Raw genomic sequence first — 27,155 nt, forward strand, 5'->3', positions numbered from 1 at the left:
ATGAAACCTGTTAAGTTGGCTAAAACCAAGTCTATTCATATTTCAGGCTAAGCTAAGCCTTTTCGATTGGCCTATCACTTAGTAGGGTAGGAAAAGACCTTCTGGAATCTACAGCCCACGTTCTTAAGGAGTAATTCACCATCTAGTCATCAGCTGGGAAACAGTGTAGTAAAGAGGGAAGGTGACAGCCAGAAAAATCCAGGTTGGGTATCTGGCTTATTACACATGTCATGTGACCTTGAGCAAGTTTACTTTAACTTCGCTAAGCTGGTTTGTCCACTAAAAAAAAAGATTGTAATATTGATCACAGTGTTTCATAGAACTTAAATGTCACAACTAAAGCAAAGCAAGGTGGCACAATATTTTTCTAGTAGTAAGCATCAAATAACCTGCTCTTATTAGTGCTTTTCAAAGAAGGTAAACCAAATCCTAAACAATAAAAAAACAGAACATGGCTACACTGAGGATCAATAGCTTCTCTAAAGAATCACTACTTGAAAAGTATTTGACTTATTTTCATTCCACATCACCTTGCACGTACTTCTTTTGCACTAAAAACAAAGGCTCAGCAATTACTTGCGATAAAGGAAAAGAAACAAACCACAGACCTGGTAAGTGAATCACAGGACTGATTAAAATGATAATACTATTCATAATTTTGAAGGTAAACAGAAAATATCTACTCAACAGTACTTAACTGTCTATTTGACAGGATATAAATAACCCATAACTCCGGGCATCCTTTCTCTGTTATTAATGTGTGACCTTGGGCAAGTCTATTACTCTCTCTGGGCTGCAACTCAAAAATAAGGGGACTGGTCCAGATAATTCTGAAATGGTGTGTGTACTAATGAAATTAAAAGTAATGTTGATGCAGCTGGTCTATAGGCACATTAATAATCAAGTTACACATTAAAATTTACCTTTAATACAGTGTCAAGAGGATTTCCAGAATCAGGTCTGATTATTAGTGGTGCCTCTGTACTTCTTGATACTATTAAATGTCTTAGATCTTCACCCCATATTTTCTCACACGCATTATAAATGTCATAGCTATCGCTGACCACAGATACAGGCACTGATGAAAATTGTGTTACTATATGTTCAAAAGCATCTTTTTCATGGTCCTTCCCCCAAGCTGTTATGGTACTAGAAAACAAAATGAAAATACAGATTTACTTAGGCAGACATATCATCTGTTTCTGAATCACATCTCATGTTTACTATACTACGCCATCAACGCTGCAGAGAAGGTGAGTGATTTAGTTTAATGAATGCATATCAACAGGTTAACTGAATATTTTAGCCTAACCATCTCATGGCCATTTTTTAATATTGTAAGTGATCTCATTCTTCTCCAATAGTTATTTTAACTTGTAAGTCATATTTAACCACCTACAAACTATATTTGCTTTTTTTTTTTTTTTTAATATTCCTAAACCTACTCATTTAAAATAAGTCAACTGCTGAATACACTATATATTGTGCTGAGATGCTAGAAGGAAACATACTCTCATTATTTTGCTGGGTGATACAAGCACTTGGCTTCCTTCTGCGAATTTTCAAAGCTATATACCAATAACAGTAGGGACACATATTTTATCTTAACCTTTTAAAATCTTAAAGGCAATTACTTAGGCAATTATTTATACTATACCATGCATTCCTACAGTCAACTCTTTACCTGTTATGTCTTCAACTGGCCAGTAACAGGTAGTCACTTCTTCCACTTATAGATTATCCACTACCACTTAATATATGCCCAGGGAGTAAGAATTATAATATTCAGTTTGAGCAAAAAATAATTAAGATGGGAAATTAAGTGTCAAAGTTTCTATTAGGCAAGAATGATTACAGTGATTTTTACACTGTCCTCAATAATTGTGGTTCTTTTTAAACAGATTAATGCTATGTAACCTAAGTATGTGCTGATTAATATATAATATAAATAATTTTAAAAATTCTGAAATAGAATTCAATAATGAATTTTAGAATTGTTTCCATTTTCTCATGCTAAGCAATTTTTCTTTCCTAATTTGCTAGTCTTGGCTGCTACCCTATTTTCCTAAGTAAAATAATAGAAAGTAAAACCATTCATTTATTGTAACACCAAGGAGATACAAGTTTATCTCAGAACTAATTTATATTTAAAATTTTCATCTTTTCTCTAAAGGACTGGAGTAAACAAACCGTCAATGGTATGCTGAGAGCAGAGCATGTACACTTATGGGAGTACAAAGACTCAGCTACCCAGAACTGCTCGTCTGAAATGGAGAGACAGCGTATTTATATAAAACTCAGTTTACAGTGAAAAAAGTAGCTATGATGCCACCTCTCTGCTTCATGCAAGCATCTGGAGGCTAAAGGGAAAATTAAGATATAATTTTAATATGGATAAAGAGAAGCTCCTTCTTCATATCAAGAATTGCTATGGTCTCCTTTATAAGGGAGAGAATTAAGCTCAAAGAATATCAACACCAGAGAGACCTGCCATATAAGAACAGACTCTTAAGAGTCAGAGGTCATTGTTTACGCAGTTATTTTTTACTAGCATTGTATCAATACAGTCATCTAACTGCTATTTGTGTGTTATCACGTCTAGCAAACTTGATGGCTCATTTTTAATCTTTATCTTACTTGCTTTTCCCTTTGACATGTGAACTTTCCTTAAGTTTTCTTTCCCATGACTTCAATGACATCTCCCATGTTTTGACTTTGCACCCGACTTCTACAGTCCTGTTCAGTCTCCCTGAGATGCTGAGCTTCCCTTCTTCAACACGACCTGAGCACTTTCTCTCTCTAAATACCTCCCTATGTGAAAAACACTCAAAACTTTTAAAAAATACCCTTAGAGTGGGAGTTTCCAAAATCTTACTTTAAGCCTAGATTGTGTTTTTTTCCCCTGGACTCCAATATCATTCTGTTAAGGAGGAAAACGAGTATCTTCATCTCATCGTCCCACATATACTTCTCAAAGCATATAAATCTCATCATAACACCTATTTTCTAGTATCGTATTTGGTAAATGGAGATCATAAATACTTGATGAATTCTACTTATGCTACTGTTCCAATTTCCAGCATTAAATCTAGTTTGATACCTTTCCAAAGTTTGAGGGAGAAATAACTACATTATTTCTAAGTCTAGATTCATATAGTCTTTAAGAAATATTTGAAACAATAATGGCAATGTTCTAAATTTTAGAGTTTTTTTATTTTAAAGTTATTTTAGATGTTTATTTTTCCTCAATGACCTTCTGGTGTTGGAGATGTAAAATTTTGGCTCCTCCTTTTGTTGAACATAGATGGAGGAACTGTAAAACTGAGAGATAAATGACTTGCCCAAGGCCACCTAGTATGTGAGCTGTAAGGTCCCTAAAATTTCCCAACTCTCAGTCTAGAGCTCTTTTCACTATACTATGGTATTGTTTACAAGACTTGTCTATTTAAGAATATTTGACATATTAAGGAGTCAAATTCGCAAATGTGGTAAACGCTTCGAGACTATAAAGATAAAAGAGATTTTCAACCTGTTTTAACATGGAAGCCCTGGAGTTCCCGTTGTGGCACAGTGGAAATGAGTCCGACTAGGAACCATGAGGTTGCGGGTTCGATCCTTGGCCTTGCTCAGTGGGATAAGGGTCCGGCATTGCCATAAGTTGTGGTGTAGGTCGCAGACTCAGCTCGGATCTGGTGCGGCTGTGGCTGTGGGGTAGGCTGGCAACTACAGCTCTGATCAGACCCCTAGCTTGGGAACCTCCCATACAGCATGGGTGCAGCCCTAAAATGACAAAAAAAAAAACAAAAAAAAAACCCCAAAAAACAAAAATCATGGAAGCCCTATAGAAGGTATTATTTTTATTCTAAGATTATACTGTCATACTCAAGAATCTAATATATAGATACGTTTTTAAAGGGTGTACATACATCTAAGGCTAAAATAAAAACAGCGCAAACCCTAAAATCTTGACCTGTTAATGTCACTATTATTTTTCCAGTTTTACTAGTCTTAAAACATACATGAAAGTATTCAACAAGGCCCTACTAATAAAGCTAATAAATGTTAGCTGAATCTACCCTTTATGGAGTCCCAATTCAGATCATCAAGTTTAAGAAATTTCATCTTCCAAGCCGTTGCTCATGTTTATCCCGTTCTTTCCATTTATTTAGCCACTTGGTTCTGAAACTTGTCATTTTTTAAAACTACAACAGCTTCCTATAAATCCTCCCAACTTCTCATTTCTTTCCTCTTCAATTCATAAGATAACCCGCTATCAAAATAATTTTTCTACAATACTTCTCTGATGACATCGCTTCTTTGCTCAAAAACTTCAATGCCCACTCCCATTTGAAGAAAACGGAATTAGAATAACCTATTGCGATGTGTGAATAGTTAACATTCAATGTCAAAATAAATTCAAGAGCCTTTACTAACTGGGCTTCCCAGACCACCCTATGTTCCCTACAAAATCTCCCTAAAAATCCATTTCAGCCCTTATTCCCTAAACACATCCACACTTGCCTCGTCCATCTTTGCTCTTTCAGGACAATATTTAACCCACGGTAGGCATGCAATAAATATTTACTCACAGAATGAATAACCCACTAATGTGTGCCATTAAATTTTACTAATCCTTCAAGAAGTCAAGATTTACATGCCATCTCTTTAAAACCTTTCTTTATCCTACCAATAGACTATGATCCCACTTTTCCTTCCCTTCACCACTAGAGCATTCTAACTGTACCTCTTTAAAACTACTTAACAAAGCAGGATGTTGCTAGTGTACTATTTTGATTCGGAATATATATAGGATTCTTTTTATCATTCTATCCCTTATAGTACCCAGTAGATTGCCTGGGATCAAAGCTCAGCTTCATTCTAAACTCACTACTGGTTTTATCACCCTGCAATATTCAAGTACGAGTAGAATTTAATAAACCTCCCCAAACTAATTACATTATTTTTGTTTTAAGAACCAGAATTAAGGTTTGGCATACTTTTTTTTACCTTTTATTTTTGTTACCTTAATTATTTTATTACTCAAATGAATTTACCACATCTGTAGTTGTATAATGATCATCACAATCCAATTTCACAGGATTTCCATCCCACAGCCCAAGCACATCCCTCCACCCCCCAAACTGTCTCCTCCAGAGACCGTAAGTTTTTCAATGTCTGTGAGTCAGCATCTGTTCTGCAAAGAAGTTCAGTCTGTCCATTTTTCAGATTCCACATGACAGTGAAAGCATTTGATGTTGGTGTCTCATTGTATGGCTGACTTCACTTAGCATGATAGTTTCTAGGTCCATCCATGTTGCTACGAAGGTTTGGCATACATTTTAAAAACTACTAAATTCTGATAAAATTACTCTAGGACCTAAGTAGTTGTAGCCTAGATTATACCTGTCTTCTAGTTTAACTTGAGATGGCTTAGGAAAATCAGATAAGAAATCAAAAGAAGAATCTGAACACTCCCTTTTATCAAAAGGGCTAACTTGCTCATCTACAATTGAGGGTATTGGGTTCAGAAGATAATTTCCAGGGTAAAGATTAGTGAAGTTGTGTAGAAGAGCAGGGAAAGAGAAAACAGTGGCCAGATTTTACAGTGTTTTTAGGCTTAATTTAATGAATACAACCTTTCTGCATTTGGCAATCCTTAAAATAAACCTACAGAGCAATGGAAGATTTGGAAAAAAGCTCCTAATTGTTTCTATTAGGACAGTTAAAAGTTCTCTACCTCCTTGATATCAATCTTTATGTTCCTTAAATTCATGAAATTTACTGTAGTACCTGGCTCTGTAGTTAAACATCACTGAACTACAAATATAAGAATGAAAAATCTCAGATATAGAAAAAAACAATGTTAGATAATGAGAGGATGAAAACAGAATTTTACCTGTGTTCTGCTGCTGGCACTGAATAGCCTGGAACAGGATCTTTCGTCCCATAGTATTTTTTAATTAAAGCAATTCCTGCTACTGTATCTGTACCTTTGAAGTTAACCAAATGAGCAGATGCCCCTATGCCAGCAGTCTGGAAAATAAATCATAAACCAAATTCCAAAAATGAAAAAGACAGACCCATACTTGAGGTATAGAGCATAACTCCCAAAAGAATTATCTGATAATCAGAGAAAACAAAGATCCCGTTTTTCCTAAATATTTAGGGATTCAATTTTACCTCTTAAAGAGAACTATTTAACAGTGAGGCACCATCACTTGGCATCACCCTCTTTGCTTACTCTGCCGTGTGCTTCTCAGTAGCATTATCTGACGTCTGTTACATTTATCTTATCTCTCTGTCCATCCATCCAATATATAAAAATGTATGAAGGAGAGAGATGTTTACTGAAGGCTACATTTCATATATCATTTAACAGAGGCTGATACATTTAAGATCTTTAATTTGTATCTTTGACTGAATCTCTGAAACTTCAAAATGTGGCCTACTTAGAACCAAGGTTATTCCCAATGACTTCCCAAAAGACTTACAGTGACAATCTAAGCAATCATCCACATTTTATTAATTAAAGTTCACTTCAGTTTCTTACCTCTTGGGAAGAGACTCCTCTGTAGCCAAAATCATGTAACTTGTATTCCAGACCATCTAAGTTACCAGATGTTTCTAACAAATATTTGGCCAATATTTTCTTCTGCTCTCTAGAATTTGTGGCCACTGTGATTGGATACCAGGACTGAACAAGAATAGTCTGCAATAAGAAAATTAACCACAAACATTAATACATTAACAACTGGGTTCTTTGTGAGGAAAGTCCTAGCTTTCTCTGGAAGTATGTCCTGGGCTTCCATTCTACTAGGAACATTTCAACTGTACAGCAGGATGCCTGCCACATGAACTCCAGATACAGTGTCGAGCTCATCTCTTAAATCCGCAACACAAAGGATGAGCATACCAGACCCATAACAGTAGAGAAGGCCAAATCACCTGTTTTCTATCCAAAGCTCCAAAGCAGATAATATTTAGAAAGACTACCTAGGATGAAGGACCAACATGTTTATTTTCAATCTATCATGGGCCAATAGTTTTATAAAATATACTCACACTTGGATGTTGGGGCAATTAACCATTAAAGTTCTTAAATGCTTATTCTTGATTTCTGTATTTAATGTGGACCTGCATCAAAGAGAGTTCATGGACCAACACTGGTCCATGGACTACACCATGAGTAATATACATCTAAAGAAGTTATTTGTTGACTCCTCTAGGCAGTACTAAATTTAATTTCTCCTTGGATCGAATATGACAACTGGTAGGTTATATACTTGAGATATTTTTGCTTAGCACTAGACAATTCTATTCATTGAGTTATGCTCTATGTCCTTCGCTCTTATTAAAAGTTATTGTTAAGAGAGGCATGAGACATTTCTGCATGTGCTATAAACCTGTGATGTCACTGTCTATTTCATAACTCAGTTCCCATTACCTAAGTTCCTGAATGAGGAGATGAAAGAATTGCTAGGTTCCTGCTTTCTGATAAGAACTGTCCCTTGGTTTCCCTTTTTCCTTGGCTGCCAGGAAACTCCAAAGAAAGTCTTATGCTTAATCTAGCAACTATATTAATTATTATGGCTTAGGATTCCACTTCTCCATTCTAGGATCACAATTTTCCATATTTACTTTGCAAACCAGATAGTCTGCTATCACAAGCACTTCAAATTTTAGAAAAAAGCTGCTACGATAACAAAAATGTCTGAGCTCACTCAAAAAGCTATTCCCCTCCTCCCTTCCTCTCTTTCTTTCTTGGCCACATCTACAGCATGTGCAAATTCCTGGACCAAGGACCTCGGCCACAGCAGTGACAATGCTGAATCCTTAACCACTAGGCCATCAGGAAACTCCAGCCATTTACTTTTTTAATTAAATTTCACAAAACAAGGGTTTACTGAATAACAGCTAAGTGGTCGATAAAGTAAAAACAAAAAGATTATTTAACCTTAGACTTCCCAATTCAGTTATCCAAAAAGAAAGAAAACTGCAGCATTGACTCTTGATTGATTAACTATAGCTCCAAATTCTTGCAGCTCCTTCCATCAAGAGATGGAATCTATCTCTTCATCCCTTGACTCTGGACTGTCCTTATGATTTGCTTTTGACCAAAAGAATGTGACAGAAACCATATTTATGACTCCCAAGCTTCTGTTTCAAGAGGTTTTACAGTTTCTACTCTTGTTTTCTTAGAACCTCGAGACTGCTGTGGTATAAAGAAGCCTGTTGTGAAAATAGGCCCAGCAGTCCCAGTTACCCAAGGTGAGGCCTAACTTGGGAGTGAGGCCATTTTAGACTCTCTTAGCCAAGCTGAACCCTTAGCTGAACGCAGACACATAAATCTAAGCATGACCAGCAGAGAACCATCCAGTCAACCACAGAAACATGAAAAATAACAGTTGTTTTATTTTGGGGTAGGTTGTTATATAACAATAGAAAAACTGATGCCACTCCTAACTTGAACTCTATGACCAACTGCCTCTAATCTCTAACCATTCTTCTTTTGAAATTATTCTATGGAATTGCAATGATTCCATTGCCAATGACCAATGCTTATCCTACTTCTAATCTTTAGCTTCTCTGATTTACTCTTCATACAGCAAATGGTTATCCTTCTAAAGCAGTTTTATTCAGGTTGTATCATTCTTTAAAATCCTTTAATGGCTCGCTGTCTTCCACAGGGGAAGAAGGCCAATTCATATTGAAATTTGAGGCCTTCTGCAATCTTGCCTTGTTTACCATCTAAAGCTTTACTCACCATGATATTTTAGCTTTTATGCTGCAGTTCCCTTGGGCTACTTACTATTCTAAGAAAGACTCGTTCTTCCTGTCCCTTACTAAAAGCTTATTTTTCACTTCATGATTTTTTAGACAGAATTCCCCATTTCTGCTACCATTTCAGCATTCTTACTTATAGCAGTGGTTAGTTAAGAATAAACTGCTCCTCCTCCAAAAGCCTTTATATAAGACATATTCTACTCGGATTTCTGGGTACATGACTACTACTCAATCAGTACCCATTTGTTGAATTTATTTCAATCAATTCTCCTATTTTAAGTTTAACTTAGATATTATCTAGGAGTATGAGAAAGATAGAAAACATAATGTGAAAAACTCTACTTGAGTTATAAAGGTAGAAGATTGACCTTACCCCTCGAAAAATGCCAGGGAAGGAGAGAAATAACTATGAGACACAGTGATCCTTCACATCACCATTTCCTTTCCATAGTCCAACAAAATCAGCTTAAATTATACTCTTAATAAAATCACTCCCCTTTAAAAAAGATCACTGTAGATGTAAGCAAGGGAAAAAAAGGCAAGTTAGTTTGGGTTAATCCAAGGTCTAATAAAGTAGGCCTTGTTGGAAACTTCCAAAACAGCAATTTGCCCACACAAATCAAGATAAAATTTTTAGCTAAAAGCCAAGCCTTTAAAGTAAATGAACCTACAAATTTCATTTAAGAAGTGTTCATTATAATGTTACTGCGCAGGGTAAGGAATTTTAAAGATGGTGTGGTAGAGTAGAAAGGAGACCAGACCTACTCTGTTAACTAGTCCGTTTACCTCTCAGGCTCAATTTCCTCATCTGTGAAATGAGGGCATTTGATCAATGTAATAGTTATCAAAGTCATCTTTTCTTTTCAATAGCCAAAAAAGTTATGTTTTATGGTTGGAAAAGACAGTTAAGTTTAGCCCAATGTGCTCATTCCTCTGTCCCTCCTAAGTCTAAGGCACATTTGCAGAAGCCTTAGGCTGTCTTAAACATGTTTTGAAATCTGATTTGAGCACTAAGGTTTCTTCTAGCACCAATATTGAAACTGATAAGCAACAATTTTAGTGTGTTTCGAAATTCAGTATATGGCGAATAACAAAGAATATTATTAATGATGTTGCACATACACTGGGAGAGGGAATCAGAAGAACTATAACTTAGTACTATTATTTAAAATGTTTTACATCATATTTCCTGAAGAAAGTCTTCAAATTTTTTAAGGAACAAGTCTGGTGGATAGATAAGAGGAAGATGAACCTCCTCTAGCTCCGCACAAAACCCATGAAAGAGGCAAAGAATGACTCTGAGGAAGCATATTTAGAGTAAATCCAATTTTTTATAAAATATAGGATCTATCAGACAGGGACTGTTTCAAAACTTGTATTCTTGTGCTTTAGATAAAAATACCTACCCAGAACTTAACACTATTTAAAATAAAATATATGATAAGTTAAACTCAGTAAGCAAATGAAAACAGGGAACTTCTGTTTCTTCAACATCTGTCTCAGATTTTGTGTTTAATAACTTTTTAATTAAAATATTTTTTATATTTGCTGACAAAGTATGGCTAGGAAATTCACACGTAGCTTTTTTCACTTGATGGCTTTTTAGTGAAATACAACAAAACAATGATTATAAAAACAGGTTTCTTACAAAAAAACTTTAAGGCTAGTGTCTTTCACTTTCTGGAGAGGATAAAGAAAAACACGTGAAAAACAAGGTGGACTTGGAACTAGTTCCCTGTGCCCATAAATATCTGCTTTATGAAAGTTCAATTCAACACAAGGGAAGAGTACTCAATGACTAAATCCTCAATCAGAACCCCCCCCCAAAAAAACTGGAAAAGTTATTCACAGATGATAATTTTCACAGTAAGATTTATCTTTTTGGGGTCTTTTAGTATGGAAGGTAAAAGATACACTAGGTAATGTGGCTAAGAACTCCTCTAATCTTTCTAGGGCCGCACCCATGGCAAATGGAAGTTCCCAGGCTAGGGGACAAACCAGAGCTGCAGCTGCCGACCTAGGCCACAGCCATAGCAACATGGCATCCGAGCGGCCTACACCATAGCTCATGGCAACGCCAGATCCTTGACCCACTGAGTGAGGTCAGGGATCAAACCCATATCCTCATGGATCTAGTGGCATTCATAACCCAGTGAGCCACAATGGGAACTCCCATCTTCTAGTCTTTTTTATAATGCAATTCCCTCAAAATATCTGCTAATAAAACAGTATGACAATTGTTTAACAATAAGATATGTTTTCTTTTACTCTGAGTTCACAGTTGATTCAAAGTTTTAAGACACAGTAGTAAACTATTTTAAATCTTTATTTTACTTAATTATTCAATTTTCAGAGCCTGTTAGGCTTATTATTATTAGTTAATGGTTAATCAAGAGTCTAAAAAAAGAAAGATTTAAATTTCCTATTGACCTAACAAAAATGTATTTCAAACGTATTTCTGACCCTTAGCTTTTCTAAACATTTTCCAGTCTTTATAAATGAACCTCAAATGTATTATTTTATAATATAAGAAATCAGTTTAGCCAATATGCTAAGATAAAGAGTACTCAGCAGTAAGTAAACACCTCTCAGATAGGGGGGTGACATTTCTATTGTCCCTTCCTAGGATATTTCCTCTTACAGATAAAAATTTAAGCTATTTATAAGCTAATTAGATTATTAATATCAAAACTATGAGGCTGTGAAAACATAAGATTGCTTAAGTATAGATACAAGCAAAACAAACAAAAGCCTTGCAATATACACTCAGAGTCTATGTATACTGCAAGGTAGCCTCCTTTGGGGCTTAGAAATTAAAACTATCAGTGAATCTTGAATTTAGATGTGAAATACCAGGTGGTAGGGTCTAGGCCCTAAACTGATTAGAAAGAAAATGATAATTTAAAATTTGGACAAAATTCCTTTAGTATAACTGAAACAATATCCATAAAATGTCTTAGTTACTAAAAATATACCTGTGCTATTTTATAATATTTCTCCATGACAGTATATGTTTAGGATTGCAACAAATAAGATGGAGGCCAATCAAGCTTTAGCAGTAATAATTTGTAACAATTTTATTTTAATTTTTTTATTTTTTGGCTGTGTGGCACGTCGAAGTTCCCTGGCCAGGGGATTGAACCCACACCACAGCAGCGACATCATCCACTGCAGTGATGCCAGATCCTTAACCCACTGTACCATAAGAGAACTCCAACAATTTGATTTTAAAATCTTTTAGATATTACTGGAAGGAAATTTAACAATTATTTAGTCCAACTATCATTTTAGAGGTGAGGAAACTGAGGCCTGGAAAGGTTATTAAATTGTAGGAGATTACATACTTTATTAGCAGGAATTTTTAAACTAGAATCCCAGTTGAAGGGTTTTTACATCTACAATCAATGTTAAATAAGAATGAAAAGCAAAACAAAACAAAACAATTCACCTCAATCCAATTTGTAAGCCAGTAACACTCTGGATCTGTGTTTTCCACTGTGAAGAGAACATTTCCTCTGGGAATGACAGAGCCCTCAGGAACAGCTTTTACCTCTATTGGAAGATGCCCATCGTATTTCTGGTAAGAAACAATAATGAAATTATTCATTTAACAGATAGTATGCATTACCTGTTTAAATAAGATTCTTTACATTTTATAGAAGCTAAACTTACTGCCATAAAAATTACAACTGGAGATATTATATTGCTAGTAAACTGGTCAGAACATCCTTATCCTCTGAAATAAAATTAGCTAAAATGATTAACCATTTAGTACTAGTGTCAATTTTTAAATTTCTGCTGTCAAAGTACTTCTGCTAAGAACATTTATCAAAGATACAGATAATTTTAAACTGATGAAAACAAAAAAATAGTTTTCCTATTCTTTCAAAAAAAAAAGATATACTCCAGCATATTTCAAGAGCACTATCTTTCTTCTGAGTAGGTCATTTTAATAAGAGAAAGGGCTAAAGGCTGAAAGATAAAATAAGGGAGCAAAATAAAATGAACCAATGGAAAAAAGAGAACTCCCTACCAGTAGAAGACTCTTAAACAGTGCTTTCTCTTTACGCTGGCAGTAGACCCAACACCATTTTGGTAGTAGACAGACCATTGCTAAGGACACTTTCTAGAGCTTTGGCAACCAATATCTAAGTGCAATAATTCTCTTCAAAATGAGGTTGAAGATACAATGGCTACATGTTATGTTACTAGATCTTTAATTATGTCTCCCTTCTTTAAAAGTTAAAAGCTTTGGCTAACTTTTTTGGCTAGGAAGGTAGTAGGTTGTTTCAGAAATCCTAGTAGTTTATGTGATTTGGGACAAGGTAACTAGATAAAAGAAAACTCATGATAGATCAGAAAGAATAATGCCTTAAAATCCTAGCTTGGATGCAAAAGCAGGTAGGAGACAAGGTAAGTGATTCAGAATCTCGAGGCCTCAGCCTCTATGCTTGTAAAAGGGGGTTACACAAGATTTTCTCTAGAGAATCTACGAATCCCTAAGATTCCCTGAATATAAAATAAAAAGATTTACCACCCTGACCACAGAGAATTATATTAATAAGCACAACACCTAACTTGCCTAAAATTATTTTCCTTACAACAAACCAAATGAGTTAAGTGCAGGAGTTAGCCAACAGATCTTACTGACCTTACTTAAGATACAAGAGAACTAGCAGATATGCTGACCCAACTTCTTCAAAGACCCATCATTACCAAATAGTAAAATTCAATATTATGATATAAACATGAAAATTGAAGTATTTCTAATTACTTTGTGTTTGATAGTTTACAATGAAAAAGACATGCATTTTTAAGATATAAATTAATTAACACTTAACATGGTAAGATGCCAGGAGATCCCATTCCCAACCTATTTTTATAAAGGAACCCATTAGGGGACATTCAACTCTTATAACTCAATTTCCATGTCTTTAGAGGTCCAAAGGTTTAAGTAATGAATCCAAACATGTTAGATAGGAATATTATAGTACAAAAAAGAATGAAAGTTAATTTTATAGATCTGCACCAAATCATTCTAACTATTCAGTAAGAGAAATTTCCTAGAATTATTGTGTAGTGATAGACTCATAACATCCATTTCCTTAGACAATGTACAATCAAGAAAAGACTTAAATTTTCAGAGTGCCAAATAACCATGCCCTCTCTTAATTATATTTTCAAAGAAAGGATTAAATCTCCTTTCTGAAAAATGCTAGTTATTAAAATTATAATACATTACAACAAATTACTTTGACTTGCTATAGATTCTAGATACTCACGATTTGTCACCAGACAGAAGAGTTGTAATTATAGTTGGCCCCTGAACAAGAGTTTAGGGGTGCCCACCCTCCACACAGTCAAAAATTCACATATAGTCGGCCCTCTATAACTACAGTTCCACATCTGCAGACTCGACGCACCAGATTGTGTTGCACTGTAGTACTTACTATTGAAAAAACTCCACGGTTAAGTGGACCGTGCAGTTCAAACCTGTGATGTTCAAGGATCAACTGTATAGTCTAATCTTCTATTCAAATTCCACAGCAAGAAATTTTGAACTAAAAGCAAAACCAAAATACATAGATCAAAACATGAAACAATTTTTTACCTCAAGAATGTAGTTCCATCCCTTTTCATTAAAGACATCATCTTGGAAATGCTCTTTGTACACCTCTTTGGCTTCTTGGATCTTCTCTTTGGTCACTACTTTACCTAAAAGGATAAACATCTCCTGTTTACATTTCTAAAGGCATGATGTGAGTTGCTGAGTTGTCATAGGATTAACGTCTCCAGCTATTTCACCCATTCTATGGATTAAAAAACAAGAACTGAGAGGTTAAATGATTCACCCGAGAGTCAACAGCACAGCCATAAAAGGAATTTGCACTTCCTAGCTAATAAACGTCAATTTATTTGAAAAGCAGATTTACAGTAGAAGAAATTATTTCACAATTACTACTTTTTTAAAATCACCGTAATAAATTAAATTCTAGAGATTTAAAAAAAAACCTCTATTATTAATTTATACAGTCTTCAGATTTAAGAGTAAGCCTGACAGGTGAACCTGCTCACTTTATTCATAAAGGAAATCTCTGGGGTTGATAATCCAATTATTTTTGAAATTCTTTTGCCCCCCAAATACACTTTTAGTTGATTTATTTGTAAAATGAGGTAATAGTAGAGTGCCTACTTACAAAGTGGTTGTAAGGACTAAGTTAAGACATATGAACTAAAGCATTTAAAATAATGCTGGCCTACAATAGACAATTAATATATTTTAGCTATAATCAATAATAAATTAACATTTTATAAAGTTTTTTTAGCTATCGAAAACTGAAGTGTGACATCAGTCTTTGGTAACTTTATATAAGATCACTAGCAAACTCATTTAAAATATCTTGGCTAATCTTGTTGCAAAAAGTACTTTTGATATCCATGTGTGTTTTCAATAATATAACACATCTGAACTGTCTGATCTTAAAACTGCCAAGGTCATAGAAGGTGATTATGTGCATAAAATTCAACTTAATCAGGATTCAATTCTGAGATTACTTTTCGCTGAAAAGGTTAGAGACGGAATTTTCCAAAATGTGTAACAACTTTGGAAACTTTTTCCCTCAAAATACCATCACAAAATAGATTAGAAAGATTAGATTTTCAAAGAAGCACAGAAATTATTTGGGGTTTTTTTCCCCTGCTTTAAAATGCATTTGAGACTAAGTCCACTGTTACCAAGTTGTTTTGAAAAACAGGTCTTGAAGGTAAAACTGAAAATCAGAAACATTCTAATTATAATTGAAAGCATAATTCTTTTATTATTATTATTTTTTTTGGCTTTTGTCTTTTTAGGGCTGCACCAGCACCATATGGAGGTTCCCAGGCTAGGGGTCCAATCGGAGCTGTAGCTGCCAGCCTACACCACAGCCACAGCAATGTGGGATCTGGGCCGTGTCTGTGACCTACACCACAGCTCATGGCAACGCCAGATCCTTAACCCACTGAATGAGGCCAGGAATCAAAACAGTGTCCTCATGGATACTAGTCGGGTTAGTTAAACCACTGAGCCACGACAAAATGAGTTCCTAGGTCAGTAACAAATTGTTTATTTTGAACTAATGACTAAAGTCCATTAACAAACCAGATTAGCGTCAGAAATTATTTACTTTTCTAAATTCATTCCCAAACTTCTCAGTTTCAGAAAAATCTTCCTCATATCTGACCACCAAACACATATATCAAATTATAAGATTTAATGCTTTCAAATTAAAAATTTCTAAAAATTCCAAAGAACGTCTAGTTAAAGTAATTAAATGACAAAATTAGACTATTCAAAAGGTTACTTCGAATAGAATATAACAATATAGGAGAAAAACTATTAAGAGGTATATAGAATCAGCATTTTAAATGTATTAGGAAAAATAATACCTTTTAAGTACTTATTAAGAATGTACTGCAACCCATAAAATACTGTTTCCTCATATTTCACTTTCCTTATTTTGGAGTTTTCTGTCTTCTTTTCACGGCATTCAAAGTAGGAATAAACTTTGCTTGTGTTGGGTGGGTACTGTTTATAATGAGTAACCTATATGAAAGAGAAATACATGAGTTAGAAAACACCAGAAGAATGGAATATAAATTACAACAAAAAGAGCTTGAAATTATTTAGAACCAGAGAAACTATATTTATTTCTACTGATCAGCTTCTTTTCTTGGCTATAAAGAATAAAAAGCAAGTATCATACTTATTAAGATGGTTTTAATAGTTCAGTGTCTTAAATTCAAATCTGCAGGAGAGTATTAAATTTTACAAATAGACTGAACTTAAGAAAATACAAGGTCTCTAAGCAGGACACTTGGGGAAAAAATACAAAAAAAAGGTGTCTCATGTACTCTTGGGGAACAGTCTTCACTGGGAAAGAGAGAAGCAGCTGCCTGGAGGGGATAAACATGCTATAAAAGAATGAATGGAAAGCAGAATTTGGTACTTTTACTATCTAAATGTGGAACATTGACAAGTCAATAATCAATGACTTTCCACGACTGAAAGAGGTACTGAAAATGATCCCTTCTAGTCTTCATGGTGACACTGCAAAAGCCTAGATGGAAGCAAAAGCAGGATTGGGGGGAAAAATCCTGTTTTGTAATCTTTCTTTCTTTCAAATTAGCTCTGAATTGGGAAACAAATGCCTATACAATGCAACATTAAATCCTTGTGTATTTAAAAATATGAAGAGGTTTTACCACCAAGTTCTTTTCCATGAATTTGGTTAAGAGCCACTGTCGAAAATTTGTCTGTTTTTGTTTTAAGGAAAAAAAATGTGAGTGTTTTCATAATTTGAATTTTATTATATTTCAATAAGGTTAAAACATTTTACTAATAAAACATAACTGAAGAATAGTGTTTTTATTTTCCCATTTGAAAGAATAAGAATAATGATGCCTTAAAGCTTAAGGATAGCGTGGTGGGTCAGGGTAATGATGGAATAAATCTTTGCAGACCAAGTTTCATGAATGACCACTATGAACATAAACCATTATTCCTGTACAGCTCTGATCTCAAGTTTAGGACAACTAATGTTTTCCTTGTTTGGCTGGACAATCTCAATCCTAGTAAAACCCGGCTTTAACCTAAAGAATCTTTGTGGCTGAGTACAAAATTTTTTAAATGAACACAGGAAAAAAAGTCACAAATGGTTTAAAATATGTTTCTTTTCCAATAGAATCAACCTGCAACTCTATAAAAATAGCACCCTGATTCTGCTCATAGGTAATCTTGGAGGTGAACCTTTACGTTAATATGTGGTCTGACTGCCTAAGTCAGGTAAGAGAGTTCGAACTTTCTGTTTTGCTCAGGTACAACAAATATCTACTATATTACAAGGTATAGGAAGGCCTTATCAAAACCTAGAAGTAGGAGTTCCTGCTGTAACACAGCAGGTTAAGGATCTGGCACTGTCTCTACAGCAGCCTGGGTTGCTGCTGAGGCACGGGTTTATCCCCAGCTCAGCACAGTGGATTAAGGATCTAGCATTGTCACAGATATGGAATAGGTTACCATAGGTTATGGTATAGCACCTTAGATTCTAACCCTGGAGTAGGAACTTCCATATGCTACAGGGGTAGTAAAAACACAAAACCAGAAAACAATCTAGAAGTATGTCAGTTTTTTAAAGTTAGAACCCAGAGACTCATACCACTGTAAGTTTAAGATTTAACAAGTAGCTAAGTGAAATAGCTATACAGAATCCAGAGCAATTAAATCTACTAGCCAATTCACTAAAATCTATACATGACCTAAACATATATATGAATGTTACTATAGTAACAAATGGCTACTACTTCAACTATTCTTAAATAGTTAAAACTGATTAGAAAAAGATATCTCCACCTGAAAATGTACCCAAGATGCACATAAAAACGAAAATGTCCAGTTTATAATCTAAATAACTCCAACTCCCTTAGTGGGAATGAGCAGTGAGGTGGAAGAAGAGTCAACTATAATGAGGTAAAATTTGAATAAAGGAAATCCGATTCATGACTGTGACTCTTCAATGGTCTGACCTTCTTTATTTCAGTTACTTAAAGGTGCATCTTTATAAATTTACGTTTTCTATATCAGATTCAAAAGTGTTAGAAAGCAAATGAATTATTTTCACCTTCTGAGTAGACCAAGCAGTCAAAAGCAGAATGGAAATGTCCCTGAGCTTTTTTAACTCCATTTTGGTCTAAAAGTATACTAAAAGTTCAGTTCCTGTTCTGGATGATAATTATACAGGTCTATAATTTTAAAGCTTTATTCAGCTGTGTTCCTTCATTACTGGGACTTAAGGCCTTTGCATAAATATTCACTATGCCTCTGAAAAACATTATTTAAAATACAAGATTGTCTAGGGTTAATTAGAAATGAAGTATGACTTCTAAAATCTTCTTTGTGGAGAAACTTAAGATAACTTTTAGAATTAAGCTAAAGAATCTAAGTCATCTAAGGCAAACCCTCCGGCAATTAACTATGAAACATAATTTACTATGAACCAACTACTAACACCCAATATATTTATAGAGGAAAAAAATAATATATTCAAACCTATTTATATTGGCATATACACAATGTTTTAATGGGAAAAAGTTTTTAAACAAAGTAAATATTATTCTAAGAATATAGCCAATATATTTTCTAGTTTTGCAAGGTTCACTGTCATCTTCATCTTACTTTCTGCTAGTCACTCTGAACCCTTGGAACTTTCATCAGAAAATTAGATGATATAACAGAAATTTAAATCAATAAATTGCTATAAATAGTTCATTCATTCACAAATATATACTCTGTATCTACTGTGTATCAGGTACTGTTTCAGATGCTGATGATGAGTAAGTAAAATTGACTGACATGGTCCCTATTCTCACAAGGCCAGTCAAGGGCTAAGAGGTCAAAGAGAAACAACTAATACATAAACAAAATAATTTCAGAGCCTGATGGATGCTATGAAAAATTGAAAGAAAAAAAAAAAAAAAAAGATGGACTAAAGGGGCCCTGGGAGACTACTTTACATGGAAGGTCAGGAAGGCTCCTCTGAGATAGTGACATGTGGACAAGATCTAAATAATAAAGAGACAGGAAACAATCTTGACTTCAGGGATAGAACAGAATGAAGACCACTGTGGTAGGTGCTGAGAGAATGAGGAGGGGAAGGAGGTACATGGTAAGGTCACACAGATGTACGGACAAGATTTTGTAAGGCCCACAGGCTGCTGAGGCGCCTGAATTTTACATCAAGCGCAATGGGAAGCCATCCGTATGCTTTAAGCTGGAGTATGATCTGATTTATATTTGACAAGGTTCAGCCTGGTAGAGGTGGAGAATGGATTACAGGGTGACCAGAGTGGACACAGAAGCATCAGTTAAGAGGCTATATTGCCCAAGACTAGGTTAAGTGAGAGACTGGCTCAGTATCTTTGGAGAAGTAGGGTGACAGAGTGATGAGGGGGGATAAAAAGAAGAAGGAGTTAAGGATGTCTCCTGGATTTTTAGCTTAAGCAACTGGATGAATAACAGTGCTCTTTACTGAGATGGGGAAAGCCACAGAAGGACTGGGTAATGAAATCAAGAGCTTAGTTTTAAACACGCTAAACGAATACTAACAAAAAGTTTCATAATGTTCGAAATTAAAGTGAACTACAAAAAGGGAGCTCTTAAATCACATTAATTATTTTACCTCATTGCTTTGACTTCCATTACTAGAGAAAATGATCGTACAATTTAAAGTTATTTATAAGATGAAAATAAAATCACAAGTTTCTCATAATATCCTCAGCAAACATTACCCCAAAAATGTTTCCTAAACTGCATAGCCTTCCTGCAGCTAACAAAGCACTGCCAGTACATAAACATATGTGTGGTAAAGAAGAGAGGCACCCAGGAAAATGGAGCTCTTCTAATAAAACTTAACTTCACAGTTAGTTATGTGATTGATTTACTTCATGAAAAAGATAAGCTTCTAAAACCTGCAATCCCAAGGTTAAATACCTTTGTATGACAATTAAAGAGAAGTATGAGAAATATTTAAATTGCACAGAATATTTCTGTGAGAGCAAAGTATAATTCTCCCCTGAGCTGTGCTAGATTTCCTATAAGGTTAATGTGATGTCTTCCCAAGAGCCTTTCTCCCGCTATAGGATCAATGAACAAAGGCAACTACTACTCAACTGTTTTTGCAGTTATAATCGTGAAGAAACCACCTGAAGCTAGTATTTTAACAACATCACATGTATATAAGAGAACATGGAGTAACTGACCCAAGGTCACAAACTAAGCTATGTCATCTATGTAATATCTAAGGGCACTAGTAAGAGGCACTTATACTGGCTAGGACTCTGCCTCTTCAAAGGTAATGTGCTAGAAATAGCAAAAATCACAACTGATTCTTTCTTCTTTTCAATCTATTCAAGATTGCTCAAGCCCTGAACTTCTGTTGCCACAGAAAATAATTCATTGCTATTTGGCTTTTTTTTTTTTCTTTTCGGCTGTGCCTGTGGCATGAACAAGTTCCAGAGCTGGAGATGGAACCTGCAGCACAGCAGTGACCTAAGCCATAGCAGTGACAATGCTGGGTCCTTAAGCTGCTGAGCCACAAGGGAACTCCACTATTTGGCTTTTGAAGCAATAATAACTTCAAAATACAATTTCAGGATTTTTGGATTATATTATCCTGAGGAAGGGGAGAAATTTCAAAACCAGCCATAATTATGCTTGCCTCTTCCCTTAAACCTTTTGGTACAGAGTTCTTGGCAACTTGTATGTTTTTTCTGCCACACCTTTAAGAGAGATTTCATCAACTGACAAAAAGTACACCAGCTTCTAATATTTTTGTTTTGCAAGATACACTACATTTCTTACTGACTAAAACAATCTTCCTATGAGATATATTCATGATTCAGATTTTGTTTCTGTTGCGTGAGGTCTCCGTATAATTTGTAACATAAAAGTTACTGGAAAAACTGCATCCTAAGAATACACAGGTACTTTCAGACATACAAAATGCAGCAGGACCACAATTCTCACAAGGCTCAGGCTGCCATGGGAGCAGCTGTGATGATACTTGAGTATGTGTTCAGAAGTGGTGAAAGAGAAGCTACTATGAAAAATAGGAACAGCTCAGAGGAAGACACTGGGCAGCTAAAATCCCCAGCAGGACTAACTTGCCCATAAGATGATTTTCATCTATCTCTAAATCTTTTCCTCCAAAGAACCCAAACTTAAGATTCGTTATTCTGCCACTAATGAGGAAGCAAACTCTTTTTTTTAAAAAAGGTGCCTTGGGTGCTTCATCACTGTAAATTATAGTCTTTTTTAACTTCTGAACTCAACTTTTACCCATCCTAGACTGTAAAGGACATCTTTCGTCTTTTATAATACTGAATAGGTTTCCGACATTTATTAAATTAATGGATTAAAATGTGCTGAGGTCCAGATAACCAGTTTACAAATGACCTTTTGAGAAGCAACCCACACTGGACAGCACATTTCAACTAACATGTGACGTGGTTAAAACTGTAAATTGCTTATGGATTACTTTCATGCACTATATATATTATTTTTCCCACAAGGACCAAATTGGCATCTTCTATTTTAATCTACTAACAGGTAAAATGTTAAGAAATGTTGAAAACTATTCTCTGCTGTAGTTTATCTACATAGAAAGGGAAAGAACAATGGAACTGAATGAATCTTTTAATGATCCACAGTTATTTGGAAACTAATTGATGGTTATCCCAGAGAGAAGTGAAAAAAATGCCCTGTTTCCTTTACCAAGTGTTCTAAATGCTTTTTATGCACTGCAATGGTTAAGGCCAGCCTAAATGCACCACCTTTCTCTAGCTGGCTTAGCACAATGTAAATAAAACCCAGTAGATAATTTTGCTTTAAATCATTCTGAAAATATAAATGATTACCTCTTAGGATTGTATCTGTTTTTAAAATTTGTATTAAGAACCCAGGATGAAAACAGAACAACTACATTTACCTATTTTCTAGTTCATCAAAATGCATAATAAAGTATGAAATTACAGAAATGAATATATATTTTGGTTCAAATTGTCCTAAACCTTCTGGAAAGGATACAGGTGAAAACGAAATCCCAACATGTAGTCATGTGCTTGGACACTATTCCACCTATTTGCAAAACACCATTCTTGGTGCCTAGACAGCCAATGATCCTTTCTTCAGTTCTAGAAAAAAGAAATCAACAATATTCTGCTCTCTTCCAGGTACATATCTAAAGCTACTGGCTCCCTATTTTAATTGGCCAATAGTTTATAAGTACTGATAAGGACATATATGTAACATTCTCATGTAATGTACAAATAAAAGTAATTTCACTCCTTCTAGACTCAAGATTACCATTTCTGTCCCGTCTTCATCTAAGAAGATAAAAAGGCAAAAATGATAAATAGGCTATAAGGACCACTAAAAATGTAAGGAAAATGAAACGTAAAGACTAAATTGTGAGCATGAAATACACAATCTATCTTACTGTACTGCTCTAAGCCACTGGTATAAGACATATCAACCTGAACAAATCCTCCTGAGGAAATTTGGGGAGGGGGTTATGAAATTTCTTATTAAGGTAAAAATGTCCTAAAAAGGTTCTGAAGTAGAAAGGGGACAAACACACCAATGTGAACTGAAAATGGACAGGAATAAACTTTATTAAAAAGATGTAAATTCTGGAGTTCCCGTCGTGGTGCAGCAGAAATGAATCTGACTAGGAACCATGAGGCTGTGGGTTGCATCCCTGGCCTCACTCAGCGGGTTAAGGATCTGGCATTGTGTGAGCTGTGGTGTAGGTCACCGACGCGGTTCGGATGTGATATTGCTGTGGCTGTGGTGTAGGTTAGCAGCTGTAGCTTGACTGGACCCCTAGCCTGGGAACCTCCATACGCCATGGATGAGGCCCTAAAAAGAAAAAAAAAGAAGAAAAAAAAGAAAATTCTAATAGTGCAGGTAAGTATGCCTTGCTAGCAGAATAGAAAACTTCACGCTAGAGGGACTACAAACTAAAAAAGCTTGCACTCTGCTTTGTTTTTAAAAGTTGGACCAATCAATCTCAGTTTACATTTCCCGTTTTCAGCAAAATCATAAGTTACTACATTAAAAAATTTGAAAATGATTTTAAAGATTTAGTTAATGAGGTCCTGGAAAACTATGAATGAGACCATTCTAAAAATACTCAAAATACTATGAATGAACTAAGTGACAAAAAGAGCATAAGTAAACCTCTATGATCTCCTGGCAATTGTGTAGAATTCCACTTCAAAAGTCCATTTAAAAGACCACTTGTTAAAGAAACTTGGTTCTAATCCATCTAAATTATCACAAGTAGAATATTAAATCAGCTGGAAAGAAAACAATATAAAACTTAAGTAAAATGGGATTCTCCAAAATACTTTATTGGAATTAAAAAAAAAAAAACCCAAAAACCCAAAGCAACAAAATCACAAAACCCCAAACTAAAAACGTCATGCTTTAATCACTATATTCTGAACTCTCGTGCTGTTCACAGTAAAAACTAAAATTTATTTTACGAAAGTGGGGTTTCCAAGCTGACAGCTCATCTTTTAGGTGTCCTGACTAACAAAATTTCTCAGCAAAGTATAGTCCAGTTTACTTCATATAATTTGGATACTAGGGGAAAAACCATTTGCCGGATTTGTCTCTAATCACTCTTCCCTTTTTACTAATGTACATGAGCTTCAAATAAAACGAGGTAGCTATACGTGCAAGGGTCCAATAGGTTTAGTAACACAAGGTTGTGCCGCTTTTCCCTCAACAAGTTCTCTAGGGTTAACTACAGTTCATTTAACTACTTGTGTTTCACTTTCTTTTTCACAGAAATCCTGCAGTGGTCCTAATGGGATAATGGCAGATTGGCTTTCGCAACAGGGGATATACGAAGCATGAGTGATTACCAGCAGCAAAGAAGTTTGAAACGGAGCCCAGAGGAGTGGGAAGGGGGAATCCATCAGGGTGACCAGAGACTGATAGCTAAGTGTCCTCTGCGCCCGAGCCACAGGCAGAGGAACGTGGCTGGCTGCTCCCGCACCCCTGAAGAACCTGGCCCACCCCTTCCTTGGAAAGGGACGTACCTTCCCACTTAGGGGGTGGGCTCACACGACACACCTCAGCGGGGGAAACCCCACTTCTCAAACCTCGTTCCCGGTCTCTACGGCAGAACCCTAGGGGCCGTTACCTAACTGACCCGGCTCCTCCAGCGAGCCCTCGCCCAGGCCGGCCCTGCCCTCCCCGGCCCGGGGCCAAAAGGCCGCGCTCCTGGGGAAGGCGTGCGCTCAGCCGGTGACGCCCCAGCCTGCCCGCCCGCCCGCAGAACCCGCACGAGCCCCCGGCGGCGGGCGCGCGGCACCGGCCCGGGCCAGCCTCAGCCCCTCGCCGCGCACCTCCGACCACGCACCCCCAGGCCCCGCCTCCTGCCGTCCATCCCTCCATCCCTCCTCCCTCCACCTCCTCGCCACTGCGGCGCCAGCCTCACCTGCCCGGTCCCGCCGCCACCGCCGTCCGCGCCTTCCCTTGGGGCCGCCTCGCGCCACGACCCCAGCCCCGACACCCCGCCCCGCGCTCGTCCCCGACGCGCCCTCTCTTCCTCCGTCACCTGCCCCCGCCTCGAGCCTCTACCTTGTACGAGTCGGTGGCCAGGAGGATGTTGAATTCGGCTTCTGCCGCAGCATTCATCTCGGGCCGGAGTGTGGGGGCCACGCGCCGCGGGCTGCCCGGCGCGGCTGCGAGGAAGGAGAAAAATGGGCTTCACCGCGCTCCGTTGCTTAAGTCACCGCTCGGTCGGAGGGGGAGGGGGAGTGGAGGGGAAAACGGAGCGGGGAGGAGGGGCCAGAGGAGGGCGGGCCTGGGAGCCGTGACGCGGTGAGGGTGGCGGCAGTGTCGGAGCGGCGGCGGAGGCGGTAGCGCACTCACACTCAGGGGACTCCGGCGATCTCCTCACCCCGGTTCCCCGCCCCCGCCCCATCGCCCCGGCGGGGACGCTAGGGGCGGGGCGCGGCCGCGCGTGCGCAGCGTGCAGGGGGCGGGGCTGGGCGGGGAGGACGTGAGGCACGCGCTCTTTCTCGGAAACGCCCACCCCGGGAAGCCTGAGGCTGCGGGGCTGCCCTGGCCCGTGACCCCGGCGCCCGCCTGGCTTACGTCTCTCGGCCCCGCGCAGCGGGGCGGGGCCGGGAGGGGGCGTTCCCAGGCTCGCCACTCTTGCGATTAGCCGGTTCGCCTGTCCCGCTGGCACATTCCTGTCCTACCCAGTCCTGGCCCTTTTTTCAGAGTCCTCCTGAAGTCACGCCACCCGGCTGGGGGCCGAGGAGCCTCCCTCTGCTCATCTTCCCGTTCCCCTCGCGCAGTTACTCACCTTTGTCTCTGGCTTGGATTAAGGATGGAACCTTTTGCCTCCATCCCTTGTGTCCCTTCTGGTCCTCCTAACCCTCTCTTTAAAATCTGAACAGCTGAAGTGAGGAATAAAAAGAGCTGAGGAGCCGCTTTATAATCTGACGCATCGCCCTCGCTTTCCTCCGGCTCAGTGGCTGAGCCCTTTGATCCTCTTGGGGAGGTTTTGACTTTCCCCGATAAAATAGCCTGCGCCCAAAGTTGGGGGCTGAATTCAGTCCTCACAGATAATGAGAGGATAAGAACTCGCTGAATCTAATATTGCTGAGAAGTATACGGCAAAGGGCCAAGTCTTTGACAAGGTGCGAGACTGACTTTTATCATTATAATTGCTCAATCTTGGGAAACGGGTTGGCAACTTGGAAAAAAAAAGCAAAAAACGAAGTGAAACGACGTCGGATGACTTCATCCAAAGGCAAACCATCCATTTGCGCAGTTCTCATACGTGGTTGTATTTTTGAGTAAAACCAAGATTCCCTTTGTCTCTGGGATCAGCAGCTGCTTGTGTTTTTATTTTATTTTTTTAGATTTAGGTTTTACAAGATAGAAGTTGCTGGGGAAAGGGAATTTAATGAAAATTGGAAGAACTTTATAGATTGTAGTTCAAGCTAGTGGAAGTCTCATTTTATGCGGTGGGGGGGTGTGGAGGCTGTGAATGAAGAGAAATTCATCATCCGAAAAGAGACCGATTCAATTAAAAGCAACTTCAGTTCAGACGATGTCTTGGAGTCAGTACACATTGCTGACAGTCGCCTCCATCCATAGGTGGACCCCTTACAGGCAAAGATCACAGAAGTGGTGAGAAATCCCTGGGAACTCACCAAGGTAGTGAATAATTCTAATGCATTTAGGATTATTTTCAACAACAAAGTTTAAAACAGACGAGGCTTTTTGGGTTGACCTTACCTGTGTTTACTAGGGAAAATTACTTTTGAAAATATTTAAATAATTAAAAATATTTAGGGAGATTTTGTTACATTACTTCAACCGGTACAATTCAAAGAAAAATGATCGTTTTGCTCCTTTTAATGTGGTACCTTTTTTCTTCATTCATTGAAACTTTCTATAATCTACTTAAATGACAAATGCGTTTTGCTTAGCTTCCTGGAATCCATGTATGTATAACTGACTCTTGTTCTATGCTGCTTCATATAGGGGAAAAAATAGGATTCTGATTACAAAGTGGGCTTTGTTTATGGTAGTATTTTTGGGGTTTTGTTTTTTGTTTTTAAAGCAAAATGAAATTTCAACTCCCAGTCTTTGAGTTGAATTTACAGTTTTAAGGTGAAAAAGCTTAATACAGTACAAGTAAAAATATTTCTATTACACTGACATTGCTTATTAAACACAGAAACAGTAGTAAGGCCTGCACTCATATTAACAGCTTAAGCCCTTAAAGAGGAAAATGAGGTCA

General features: G+C 37.2%; 1 protein-coding gene across 4 annotated transcripts in view; it reads right to left on the minus strand.

Annotated features, from left to right (window-relative positions):
• NAMPT (nicotinamide phosphoribosyltransferase) overlaps positions 1–26,122 on the minus strand; it is a 43,087-nt gene extending 16,965 nt beyond the window's left edge. The window contains exons 1-8 of one of the 4 annotated variants that reach the window (XM_084974667.1): positions 25,707–26,122; positions 24,831–25,077; positions 16,213–16,369; positions 14,396–14,499; positions 12,233–12,361; positions 6,551–6,709; positions 5,897–6,033; positions 924–1,149 (exon numbers count right to left, since the gene is read on the minus strand). In XM_084974667.1, coding sequence (XP_084830793.1) covers positions 924–1,149; positions 5,897–6,033; positions 6,551–6,709; positions 12,233–12,361; positions 14,396–14,499; positions 16,213–16,369; positions 24,831–25,077; positions 25,707–25,750 — 1,203 coding nt within the window. In that variant the 5' untranslated portion in view covers positions 25,751–26,122. 4 annotated transcript variants of the gene reach the window in all.
• Between the last annotated feature and the right edge of the window lie 1,033 nt (positions 26,123–27,155).

The sequence above is a fragment of the Sus scrofa genome, chromosome 9 (assembly GCF_054392235.1).
Source record: "Sus scrofa isolate SSC_HxYL_T2T_F1_AM1 chromosome 9, Sscrofa_HxYL_maternal_Yorkshire_Landrace_v2.0, whole genome shotgun sequence".
Taxonomy (NCBI): Eukaryota; Metazoa; Chordata; class Mammalia; order Artiodactyla; family Suidae; genus Sus; species Sus scrofa.